This window comes from Pempheris klunzingeri, chromosome 19 (assembly GCF_042242105.1).
Source record: "Pempheris klunzingeri isolate RE-2024b chromosome 19, fPemKlu1.hap1, whole genome shotgun sequence".
Classification (NCBI taxonomy): domain Eukaryota; kingdom Metazoa; phylum Chordata; class Actinopteri; order Acropomatiformes; family Pempheridae; genus Pempheris; species Pempheris klunzingeri.
The window spans coordinates 12038304-12051722 of NC_092030.1; the positions used below are offsets into that span (position 1 = coordinate 12038304).

The 13419-nt window shown below is 41.5% G+C and overlaps 1 protein-coding gene across 1 annotated transcript in view; it reads right to left on the reverse strand.

The window, feature by feature from the left end:
- The window catches only part of unc5cb (unc-5 netrin receptor Cb), a 106137-nt gene that overhangs the window by 19612 nt on the left and 73106 nt on the right, over positions 1-13419 (reverse strand). The window contains exons 5-7 of the mRNA XM_070850124.1: positions 4320-4500; positions 2279-2446; positions 1842-2006 (exon numbers count right to left, since the gene is read on the reverse strand). Of these exons, the coding sequence (XP_070706225.1) occupies positions 1842-2006; positions 2279-2446; positions 4320-4500 (514 nt within the window). The remainder of the gene's footprint in view (positions 1-1841; positions 2007-2278; positions 2447-4319; positions 4501-13419) is intronic.

Consider the following 13419-nt stretch of genomic DNA (forward strand, 5'->3'; position numbering starts at 1 on the left):
CTAAATGCTGGTGGAAATGGTCATTAGCATTGACATAAGTGGCTTCACCCTCTTAGCTTCCAAAAAAATCAATCCCTGAAATGATCCTAAATCTATATCATTATGGCTTTATATTCTCAGGAAACTGGCCATCAATCTACCGAGAAGTAATGCTTCTGAGATAGGATGAGTCGCAGAGGGCGTGCAGTGAGGCGGGGAAGTGTGGGGTGAATGTATGTTGTGCCGCAGAGGGAAATAAAATAAGATGAATAAGAGACAAATAAGAGTCTTTTTGTAGATTGATTCCTGATGTTTCTATACACTGTAGACATTTGACCTTGGCTATAAAATTAGCTAATGCATTCCTCTGATGCTAACGTTAAATGGAATCACTGAACATTGAAGTCGTGGTTTCCCATCAGTCTCCAGTGCATACGGCCATACAGTAGAATATGTGTTTACTTTGGACATAGACATGCAGATCCGACAGCCACACCTAAAGATGCATGTTGACCGCCAGTGTGATGTCAACCATAACCTATAGTACATCATGTCGACACCATACTGCAGGTAGCAGTTTGCAATCCCATGGTGCAGCAAAATCTCAGATCAGCTCCACACAGCGATGGCCAGCTGTACCAATTTTGAGACATCCAGCAGCCAGAGTCTCTGTTATATTATTAGTGTCACAATCACCATCTGTAGTAGGTTATACACACGATTGAGGCATCTGTGACAGTGTGTGGATCTAACACCTTCAAAGGTGTTTATTGGAGAGGATTTTTATCAAACTAGACACAGAGTTTAACTCAGTTACAGTGCAGTCTTTCCAGCTACCTTCCCTTCCCCTCTCTCCTGTTATAATAAGCACAGAAAAGAGGGCAAAGACTGTTTTTAGTAAATTCATGGTATCAAATACTTCGCCCTGTAGCTTCTTAACACTGCAGTAAACACACACACACTCAGACACACGTGCATCAGAGCAACTGCAGCATGATTCCAATCTGTGAGTGTATTATAAGGGAGAGGGAGGAGGGTTTTTTTGGCTCAACTAAACTGCGTGGCTGTTTTTAACTTGCTGGAAGAAAGAGAAGCAGAAAACAATTCGCTGCCTGCAGAAAAATATCTGGCTGCGCCACAAACTGGCTAGGGTCCTTTTTTGTTTGCAACAAAACAGTAAAACCAATAGAAGAATTCTGATTTATGAGAAAGAAATGCGGGTGCATCCTAGAGCCTTTTGTGCACTTTGAAATCATTGTAACTGTAGATTATTATGTACAGTACTTGCTCACTTTCCAACACATGTAATTGCCAGCACTTTGTGGCCTGGTGTTTCCTCTCATTGGACCTAAGGAATCCAGAGTTTTTAAATTAAAGTAGTAATCAAAGCCGCCTGGTAGCTGTGAACCCCCCTTAGGTAATTACAATATAATCACTTATTATTATTTTAAGTATAACTCCCAAATGCTTATTCTGTGACAAGGATAATTACTTAGAGTGCTTCCCCATGTGGCCAAGTCTTTTTTTAACATACACTTATACTTGCAGCAGGGCTGACACAGGAAAGGATGCGCAATGGTTTCTGCTTCTGTATCACTTTTATCCAACAGATTTTGTATATTATGCATGTGCAAATAAAGGGACTGGGCGCAGAAGACAGAGAGAAAGGCATTTTAGTGTGTCTTGTTGTTTATTTATGAGTGAAAGTGAAAGTGAGTGAGCGACAGGGTGAGTGTGTGATGTGGTGATGTGAAACACAGCGTGTTGATGAAAGAGCAAAGCGAAACTCATGGTCAAAGGGTGAAGAGATTCCTTTGGTCGGCAGGTCAGAGAGAGTAGCAGAGGGTTAGTCGGGTACTCACTCTGCATGCACAGCCCATCGGTGCAGTTCTTGGACTGGAGCACCATGCCCTCACAGTCCTTTCCCCCGTTTTTGGGTGCTGGAGCGCCGCATTCTCTCCTCCTCCAGTGGGTGCACTCTGTCCCACAGGTGGACCACTTACTCCACTCTGTCCACAGGCCATCCACTACCACACAACAGACAGGACAGATGAAGGTAAAGTGAATGAAATGGCAAATGAGAAGATGAAGACAAACAAGCGCATGAGTGGGTGAGTGGATACGTGATTGAGACAGCGGGAGATATGTGGGAGAGAGACACACACACGTAAGGGTGGAGGCACAAAAAGAGCGAAATATGCACACACAGAGTTGTATCATATTTTATGTATTTAGTTTTTGTGCACCTATACCCTTTCCACCCACAACTAAGTGGGTGTATTGTAATTTTATGCCATACCTGGGCAGAGAGGATTACATGCCAGCTTCTGGATGCCTTGCCCTTCACAGATGGCACCGCCGTTGAGTGGGGCTGGGTTGGTACAGCTGCGTGTGCGTTTCTGGAAACCACGGCCACAGCGGCTGTTACACACTGACCACTCCGTCCATGTCGACCATCCACCATTCACTGGAACGCATAGGAATAAAAACATGTTCAGCTGTTTCTACAATCAGATTCCTGCCTGTTTTCTCAGTTCATTCTTAGATGGCTTTATGAAATGGTAATTTATGTAGCATTTTCCAAAAACGATTTTCAAAGTACTTCATAAAAAGGACGTAAAGCCAATAAAATGCATAGATTGGGTTGAAATAAAATACACATAAAATAAGATGAAATAAAAGCCAATATAAAAAATGAAATCAAAAATACAAATGCAGTAAAAACACAGAGCGCCAAAAACATTACATATGGATTTGATTTGATTTGTCTTCTGTGTGAACTATCACTAGGCTACATCATTAACTGGAATCCCTTGAGTCTTGATACCCAGTCCTTTGACCACTGTAATATGCAGATATGGAGTTTTTATTTTGTTTTGACCAGGAAATCTTTTACTTTGTATTGCAGCCAGATAGTAAATTCTGGTCAGATCTCTGCATTTCACATTGACTGATTCCTCTTAATGCCTCTCTTCCCTCTCTCATCCATCTCTGTCAGCGACTAAATCCAGTGCAGAGTGACACCAGGGTTTGTGGCTGAGAACAAGTCTGTGGCATTTGAGATGGTGAAACTGGGCCCCTTGGAGCCGCCGACTTTCAAATGTGACATGCTTATGAGTGAAGCCCAAAATATTGGACTCTAGGGGAAGACTGCCAAAGCCCTACATTTCTTTACTGTCTGCTTTCATTCCTCCATGGATTATGGATCTATCTTCTTTCACCCTCTTTCTTTCTGTCTCCCTTTTTTTTCTTTTGTTGCCAGCTTCTGCTCCTGTTTTCACTGTCCTTATAGAGTGCGGGGATGGAAACTACTGGGCTAAAAACACCACTCCCTGTCCTTCTCACTTTTTCATCACTAGTCCACACTAGACACAACTCTTCCATATCCTTTGGGAGTCACATATCACTTTGAAGGGGGGGGTGTGCGCTTACACATACAGCACAACTCTGCATAAATGGGCGAGTATCCCATTTTGGATAAGGAATCAAGGGCAGCACAAACAGATGCAGCAGCTTGTTGTACTTTCTCTCAAGGATGGAAGGAGCTGACATGAAAGCAGTTTTTCAACATTAAGTCCTGATAGACTGCTTTAGTGACAGGAAAGCCTTACAGAGACTGTGACCCTTGTCCCTAAAATCTGCTCTCTTTACAGTTTCTGTTTCTGCATCACCCTTACATCGATTCCCAATAGCTACTCAATGTCCGCTAGACTGTAACTAAAGTAGACGCCAACAGTACTGCACCTCTGATCCAGTCTGAGTGATAGATGGTTAAAAGTGAGGGAATTATAGAATTGACACCCAACCCAGATGAACATAACCGTGGCAAGCATCTGTTCACTTTTGCATGCATGCAATACCTCTTCATTCAAGCTGAATGTGCGCTCAGCCTGCCTGCAGCAGGCATTGAAGTTCAACCTCGCAGCCGTGCTGTACAATAACATGTTAGCTGATGTTAGGGAGACATTGGGTGAATGTGTGTGCAACCACAGTGGGGGTCTCTTTAAGTATGTCTCAGCCAAATCAGCACCTTGCTCACACTTCAGAGAACCGCAAACCTTCCACTCTTTGCACACCTTCAGGCAGGAACAAAATGAGTGAATGTTACACACCGCGGGAGAGAGAGGGATTTGCTTTATGCAGAGTGACTTTGAAATTTGTTTTATTTTGAGCTGAGCTGACTTCTTACAGGAATTCAACACTTTTCCTCTATACTAGTATCTGACTTTGCTGATCTCTCATGTGGCCATCAAGGAGGATGACTGTTTGCATTACAAGAGATGTGAGACTCATTTTGGATCTTACTGACTCTGTTGCTCAGTGTTAAGATAATAGCTTACCATAGACAATAACTGTGGCAGTGGTGCTGCGTCTCTTGGCCACGATATTCTTAGCCACACAGGTGTAGTTGGCGGTGTCGGAAAGGCGGGCCTGTTTGATGATCAGGTTGTGGTCGATGGTGATGTAGAAGTTTCTGTCATCCGCAGGATCAATAACCTCCTCATTCTTTAACCACTCAACCTGGAAAGAGAAAGGAAGCCAAACATGAAAAAAGAGAAAAGACAAGAGAAAGGTATTTCAAACAGACGCTGTAAGAGAAGCTATAAAACAGGTTGACCTCATTAAATTGCAGAAAAATCACAGCAAAGTGTTTAAACAGCTACAGTTTTCTCTTTCTTGTCTCCGTCTAACCTCTCAAATAGCAGTTAGTGCCAGGATTAGAGCACAATTGTTTGCGCCTCTGAGGTCCTGCTACAAAAAGTCAATATCTATCATGCTCTTTTTATTCTCCCCATAGAACAAAGCACTACAGTAACAGCAGCAGCGTCAGACAGCAGAGGAAAGAAAACTCTCCACAATTCCTGAAGCTGAGAGGCTCTCTGACCATTCCTTATGACTTATGTGTCTCTAAATAATACTGATGTTGAACTGCTGGCACTATCACAGAACAGTGGGCTATTTAGATCATTTATTTGGCTGTAAATCACCGGGATCCTTTTGCTCTTCAAGAGAAATAAAGGTGTAGGTTTGGTGTATAACACGTGCCACTTCATACGCTTTCAAAATATTTCCTGGTTCTCTGGTTTTCTTCAAAGACGCTGTTCAGTGATGAAGAGGCCTGGCAAATAGCTAACTTCCTGTGTATTGTGATATCCCATGAGGAGCAGGGCCTGATAAGAGATAGGAGTCTAAAGAATAGTACTGGCAAAGATAAGCGGGATGTTTATATAGGGTCTTTCTCATGAAAGATAAAGTATCTTCAAAAAAATTGGGGCAATAACCTGATATAAGGCCTGCCAAGACAAAGCTGTGTGTGGGCTCACTGTTGTAGTTGGATTTCTTGAGAAACAACACAGAAACGTTATGTAGTGGTGCAGACAGTACAACACATTGGCCATTGTTGTAATACCAGCATTGTTAGAACTTTGTCAAGAGAGAAGATGGGCTGATTGTGACTTGCACTGGGTTACACGCATCACAAGCTTCACTAGTATCTGTGTTGGCTTGAAATGACAGATATCAAAGATGCCATCAGCGTCACACCTCGGCACGGCTGCCTGCTCTCTTATCCAGTGGGAACACACCGGAGAGGCTAGGATTCAGCACTTCACTGCACAATTATTCACACTTAACCCCTTCCAGCACAGCCCTCCTTCAAATCAGTGCATAGAACACTTAAGTTGTGCACCTCCAAAGATGCCTATCCCCATGACAAACGCGCATCTGAACAAAGACTAGATGCAAAGATAATATCACCAAAAGCTTTACAGCGAACCCCTGTAAGCGTGATGCATATTCTCTGCTGATTTAGTGTTTATGAGTGTTTTCCTCTATAAACACATATCAGCTGAATCAATCTCTTGGAGCCAGGAAGGATAGGATTCCCTCACAATCTGTGTATTAGCATAATGCCGTAAAGTGCTGCATGACATAAACTGCGATGTATTGGAGATGCGTTACATATGTCAGTCACTCTTTTTAGACATCATCTTCATTCCTCAACATGATGCCACAGCACCGTGAGTATCTCTTGACAAGCAAGAAGAAGGGCACGTTTTTAAAGCAGCTGTTGATGACTTCATTTCATTTTTAACTAGATACGTAATGAAAGCAGCTTTATTATTGCACAAGTCAATGAGAACGGCAGCGTGAAGACACAAGAAACATAACATCTAATCTCTGTTAATAGCAGACGTGCTGGAGTGATTACCTTAGCACCATTTAGGCACTGAATGCGGTCGTTGAGAGAAAATTGCACACAATTGTCTTTCTATTGACATTGTCAGGTCTATCTGTATTTTTTGTGAACTTTGATAAAAATCTATTCATTAACAACTCCAAATTTATAGCAAAGCGACACATGATTGGTGTAAATAATTCACATTATACATTTCAGTATTGTGTACCGAGAATTGGCTTCTGTTTTAATTTCAACTAATCAGCTTCGACACCTGCCGAGGTGGCAGTTAATCACCTGTCCTGACTTTTTCAGGACTGCAGCATCAGATCTGTAGTGTCTGGTGATAGCAGAGCATTGGTCCTTGCGGTTTCAACACTGAAGATTCCTTTTATTACATATAAACAGACATAGGATAAATAACTCTTGTGCAGTATCTTGATTTGATCTTGAACAGTGATTACAGTGAATGCATCAATGTATTTAATGAATGAGGTTTAAGTGGGGTTTTGTGTGTGTGCGCTTTTGTGTTACAATATCTCCATCAATCTTTAATACTGTGTGAAACCAATATATATGACAAATGACCAGAGAGAAGGACCCCTATGTTTAGAGAACAACAATTTGACAGTGATCTGATTGCCATTTTCCTTGTCCTTTGTTCCCTATGTCATGATAAAAAGTGAGGGAACACAAGTCCAATAAAACAAATAAAGATGATGCAAACGAGAGAAACAATGGGTTTGTTGACGTGATAAATATTTTGTCTTTTAGTGCTCAGAGCTCTGTGTGTGCAGAGCACAGGGCGATAGGAAGAAAAAAGGTCTGTTCGTCGAATAGAGATTGACATTGGATACAAAGAGGTGGTTATCCAATTTTCCACCAATCACAGCAGCAGCCTCTCCAAACGTGCTGCATTCAGATGTCAAGAGCACTTTTATATGAGAAGGTAATTAAAAATTAAACAAAAGATCTTTTCAGCACAGATGGAGGGGTGGAAGGGAGACAGACTGATGGGATAGAAAGTGGTAGAAACTCATGTCAGGAGTGGGAATGTGTGAGTGAGAAAGTAAAAGTGAGCAACAGTTCACCCATCATTTATTCTGTACCGACTATAATTGGGACTCATTAATAAAACCAGAGATGAAAAGGTAAGCCAATCTCTACAACACACATGTGAAAAGATTTCAAATGATTAAAATTCAGTAGCAAACTACATCTTATATAGCATTTGTCCAACTTTCTCATGCCAACACTCTCAGACATGCACACAGAGCTACACAAACATGCAAACACACACACACTCGCAGCTCGTTAGTGTCTGATTGGCAGTAAAACATCCGGAGAGGTAATTGGCACATTTCTTGTCATTAACGAAGGGAAATTGCCACATGTCAGCTGTCATAAAGAGAGGGAGTCTTCCTGTCTGATTGGAGAAGCCAAGTGACAGAGAGAGAGAGAGAGAGAGAGAGATGGATGGAAAGCTAAACCTAGAAAAGAAGAGAAGAAGACAGACAGGTAGGTGTAAGATGCAGAGCAGGAGGTAGATGGGTGAGAAGGAGAGCAGGTGCAGGAGGACGGTGGCGATGCCAAAATATGTATGTTACATGAGAGGATCCTTAAGAGGCGAGGACGGACCTGACAGACTAAAAACCTGGAATGGAGGGGAAAAAAACGTTACAAAGAAGTGACTTTGTCTTGAACAGATTCAGACTCTAAGTGGGTGAGAAGGGAAAAGGGAAGAGGACTAAAGCAAGAGGCAAACAAAGAAGAAAGAGAAGAAGCTTTTTCATCTTAGAGGTGTATATATATATATATATACACACACACATACATATACACACACACACACACACACACACACACACATTTATCTATATATATATATATATATATATATATTGGTGCCCTGACTCATTAAAGAGTAAAATTTAATTATATGGATACGTTTACCATTAAAGGTCTCATGAAATAGTATCATTAATTCCTTAATGGGATATAATTCATGTTGAAGCGGGATGCTGTAGCAGGGCATTAGATAATGAGGGATCAGTCAAGTGTAAACCAAGAGCTAATTTGATTTGATGAGACTAGGTGGAAAGTGGGACTGCTTAGAAATTTGTGATGACTTTATTGGTTGGACTTTGTATTCTACATCTAGGATTACAAACATCAGGTCACCACTTAAGATGCTCTGTTTTTGCGGTGCAGCATTAACAAGCGGTAAACACAAGACTGACATATAATCACCTAATGAAGGTGGTATGAAAAAAAAACATGAAGCACTATTCCGGCAGAACAATATTAGCATTCATTAATAGTCACATTTGTGTGACTTTCCAATGTACATCTGAAATTCACTCTGCTTTTAGCTCTGTTTTCGGCGTCCGCCAAGTCCAGAGATAAATATATGGGTCTTTCAATGGTAGATGTGTTCACCAGATAGTTGCTAATGTTGTCTTGGTGAAGGGCAGATCACATATAGTGAGTTTTATGGAACGTTTTCTCTGAAAACAACTGATTGACGTGGCTGAAAGCGATGTGGATAACGGAGGTGACAGTGAAACAAAACAGTAAATTTGCACTGATTTCAAGCCATAATCAAGATAGACTAAAGTTTAAACAACGTTTAGCCCTCAGGTCTTTTAAGCGAGCCGCCAAGGTGGTCTTCGTCCTCATCCAGGACCTGAATTTTTTTCCACTGTCACTACTTCTCCAACATAACTGACTGCAGACCTGGCTGCAGCAGCAATGTAGGAGTAACCACTGAGTGGGATGTCTCTGTGCTCTGCCAGGGTGTGCCAGCACAATACTAATTAGCCCAATATACAGAACACACTGTATACAATCCACTCACTTGTTAAGAACCAGTGCAAGGCAAAACCATTCATTACTCATAGCTGTTGTGTCAGAAATAGAACGTACAGCAGTGTGGAGGTGGAAAGGGGTGTGAAAAGGAAGAACGGGGAGGGAAAAAAAAATGTTCCACAGAAATGTGCGAGACTCCTCTACAGAGAAGTCATTATGAGCTCTCCTGCCTCTCCACAAGAAGTCTAACCATCTATCCAATGTAATTTATTCAGTTCCCTTTTTTCTCAGCATATATCTGCTTGATGCTTAAATGACACACCTGGAGAATGAGCCACAAAAGGTTACAAACTGATTATTCAATCATTCACTACTAGACAACAAGCCATATGCTCTACATCTGCCTGCATGGCAAGTATGGAAATGTGAGTTGTATAAATATTAACAAGCTGAAATGCACTTAGGCGGGATGTCTTGAGATTTGATGAGAAAAATGTTTGTATCAGTGTGTATGCCTGTATTATTTGCTTGTACCTATATCTTTATGTGTGTTTGTGAAGGTGTATGTGGAGGAGTTGGAATAGGATGGCGTTGGGGGGAGGTGGGAGGGTAAGGTTAGGCAACAGAGGTGGAGTTGAAGTGGTTACTACTGCAGGTGTCCGCACAGAAGACGGATCATTGAGACTCAAGCCAGGATTAATGACCTCCTCCGGCCTAAAGCTCTCCACAGCCTCCTGAAGAAGAATAGACATTTCTTAAACCAGCTCAAAGGACACTGATGCAACACAACTCCCTCTTTTTTCTCCTCATATTCCTCACCGCTTACAGTACAACTGACATAAAGTCTCAGGGAGTTTATGTTTTCTCTACTCTCTTTTTTCTGTTTGTTAGTGAGGTATCCAAAAAAGAAATCAGCCTTGGTCCAAAAAAGGATGATATTTTGATGGTGATGATGTGACTACGGGATATTTGCCATTATGCTGTACGTTTTGTTTTTAAGCCAAAATTTTTTGATACGTTCACGTGTGGGTGGACAAGTACGAGTTGGCTGCAGAGAGGTACTATTTTGTGTGAAGTATTAAATGATGAACATTGCTAAGGCTGTAGCTTTGCAAGCTGGAGAACTGTGTGATACACTCTGCACATGAAGTCCTTGGTCTCCCTGAGTTTCCTCATCTGACCAAGGGATAAGATTTTGATAGAGGTCAGCACTCTTTTGGTATACAATACAATCTTCAGGAGTAAGGATAAAAATGCTGGAATCGATTCGCAAGTTCAGTGCAAACAGTGAAAAAAAATCCTTTTAAAGTGATAAAGAAACACATGAGAACTCTCTCAGTTATGTCTCATTACCAGGTGTAATGAAAATGCCACCTGGCAGCCAGCAATTAAGCTTCTGTACGGCAGAAATGTGATTTGTATCATTTTATGCGCTTTTTGGGACTGTAAAGAAAGACCTCAAGGGCTTGTTGGCAGATGAACCAATGATTCAAAACACAAAGACTGGTAAGGGAGTTACCAGTATATATAAGGAATATAGAAGTTGGTCTTGTAGCCCGTGCAGTGTAGTACAGGCACTACTTTCTTGGTTTTTGTTTTTTAGTATCAGTTTAAATCTTTGTATCCTTCCAGAGCGCCAATCAGTGCTTCCTGTCTCTTTTTTTCCTTTTCCTTCTTGTTGGTGGTCTAGTGGAACATATGAACAGAAAACCCCCTCGGCTCCAAACTGTTACATGTAAACGTTTGTTAAGGCCCATTGAAGGTAACAGTAGAAAGGGCAGTGACTAACAGAGGACAGCAGAGCTCACAAATGTTGGGGATATTATAGTAAATCACAGCCTTTGCTCAGGAAAACTGCAATGATTGACATAAGAGGGCCTGAAGGGCAATCTTCGGTTAGTTGTCTCAGGGATTTGGTCTGGCCTCCTGACACCTTCTCTCCCATGGGTTACCTTAATGAAAACACACTTCCTGTTTCACTGGGCACTGACGTGCTGTTAGTCTTGACATTCCTGGCCCCTCTTATAACTGCACTGCGCACCATTTTGACTGTGAGGAAGCACTCAGCTATTTCTTGACAAGGTGACCTGACAAACCGCCGTTTGCGTCATGCCTTCACTTTGCCTATTAAGTGGAACTGGGTCTAAAATCAACAGTAATCACTGACATTTACATGGTCTGATGTGTGGAAAAGGCGGATGCTGGATCTCCATAAAGTGCCACAGTCCTTATATTAAAGCTATATAAGGCTTTATAACACAACACTCATTGTTGGTATATTCAATCAATAAAAAATGTGAAGGATAATTTGAGCTTATTAACAAAATGTATCGTCCCTATGGATTCACAAAACTACATGTGAGACCCTTGAATTTGGCTTTGGCTGCTGTCCCAGCAGTCTAAATTCAATTCATTTCTCAGTTCTCTCACTTCTCTGGATGAGGGAGTGTGAAGTAAAGATCTTTGTGTTTCCTGGCTTTCTTCTCAGTAAGCCAATGGACTTAATCATGGCAGCAGGGCCTCTTCCCTGCAGAGCATCAATGACTCGTTACCCATGATAACACGGCAGGACCCTGGCTGACTGAGGAGATGCCTGAATTAAAATCCTGCTTCCATGGAAACAGACTCAGCAGCTCACGGTGCTGCATCACCTCTGAACTCTTGTCTTTCTCTCAGGGCTGTGACAAGTGCTCTGAAATGGAGATGGAGTTGGTGGGCATGGCAGAAGAAAAGAGAAAGGAACAATAAAGCTTCATTCTTTTCACAAAAGAGATTTAAGTCTGTTTTATGAGCCTGCCACATATTCTTCAGTATGAAAAGAGGCCACTGTTACTTCTGTAAGACCCTTCAGATGCTGATAAAAGAGCCTCATGGAGATATTCAAAGAGAAGGATCTGCGTTGAGCTGATCGAAAGTCCTCCATCCCCATCTTTACCTTTATTGCTCTATCTATGGACAGCACTTAGCAAGTAAACCCACATAACCGAGCCATTCCTGCCAAATCACTTTCTCCCTTCCCTCCCAGAATAGCCTCAACAGTTACATTTTCCTTCTGCTCTTGATTAAGTATATATAAAATATTCATGGCTATGGAAACGTGTAACAATGACTTTCAGGGAGCCTGGTGAGTGTCTAATGTATTCAGAACATACAAGACGTTCAGATGACTGAACCCTTGTGCTATTTCAGAAACCTCACTCGCAGTATTTCAGTCCTCCAAGGCCAAAGTTCCATTGCTAATGGTCGCAAGGAGAGCCAAAATAAACGCCTGCTGCTTATTTTCTTTGACTGTGTGTCCTGTGTATGTGTGTGTCTGTGTATGTGTACATGTGTGTGTACTCCACAACCTTATATCTGGGCTATCTGTACACCAGAAAATCAATGCATCAAGCGTGAATAACCTGTCAAAAATAAGAACTAGGATAAATCTGACTCAACTCCAAACATATAAACCTCTGAGAGGCCTGATGGAAACTGTTTCATATGTTTCGTTATGAAAATGTGCTGCATCATCACAGGAGCAATCTTGATTATTCAGCCTAATGTTTAGTTTTCAGGGCAATAGCCCCTGCAGAATGCCAACAAAGACTCAACACCACTTAAATAGAATCACAGAATATCATTACTGTGGTACACCATCATGAAAACCTACACTGTAAATCATCTGAAAACTGGGAAGACAAAGAGGGAATGCAAGACTGATATAACATCAAATAGTGCAGTTCCACTTTGCGATCTGAGATCAAAACTAATTATGATTGACTTACTTTGATTCTCCAGAATGTGGGCTCTGTAGATCTGAGAATGTATGTGTGTGTGGGGGTGAGCTATTTTGATAACTCATTGTCCAAAACAGCTGCAAACGCATTAGCATTATAGCTGATCCTAACAGAATACCTTCTTTAAAACAGAAGTAAAAGATTTACTTCAGAAAGTCTCACAAAGTGTCATTAGTCGCAGCTATTTAACTATTAGAGAGTTAAAGTAAGACAAACCCTGTAATGACCCTTTGTAATGAGTATAAGCTTGGATTGCTGTGATGAACTTAAATGACTTAAAACTTTTTTATTCGTTTTTTTATTTGTTTGAATAAAGAAATGAAAAAGACTGTCTTCCAGCTCATCAGAATTGACTTCTTTTCATACTGTTCACTCTATAGAATAGATGAATAGACCTTCAGTGCTCATTTAAGTTGTGGGCAGCATGTCATCATGTGTATCCTGTGCACACATTACATGCTGCTAACACAATGCCCTTCCTGGCACTTCAATTTCTCTCTCTCTCTCTCCCTTTAACTCTCTTAGCACAATGTCCATCACACACAGTCTTCATGATTTAACAAAAGTGGTGTAAGAGGATGGGTTTCATGGCTCAGCCACAGCCTGCCATCCTGCCAGCCTCTCCCTCACTAGGCGAAGGCCTAAAAAGGAACCACAGAGCAAGCTGACAGCCCA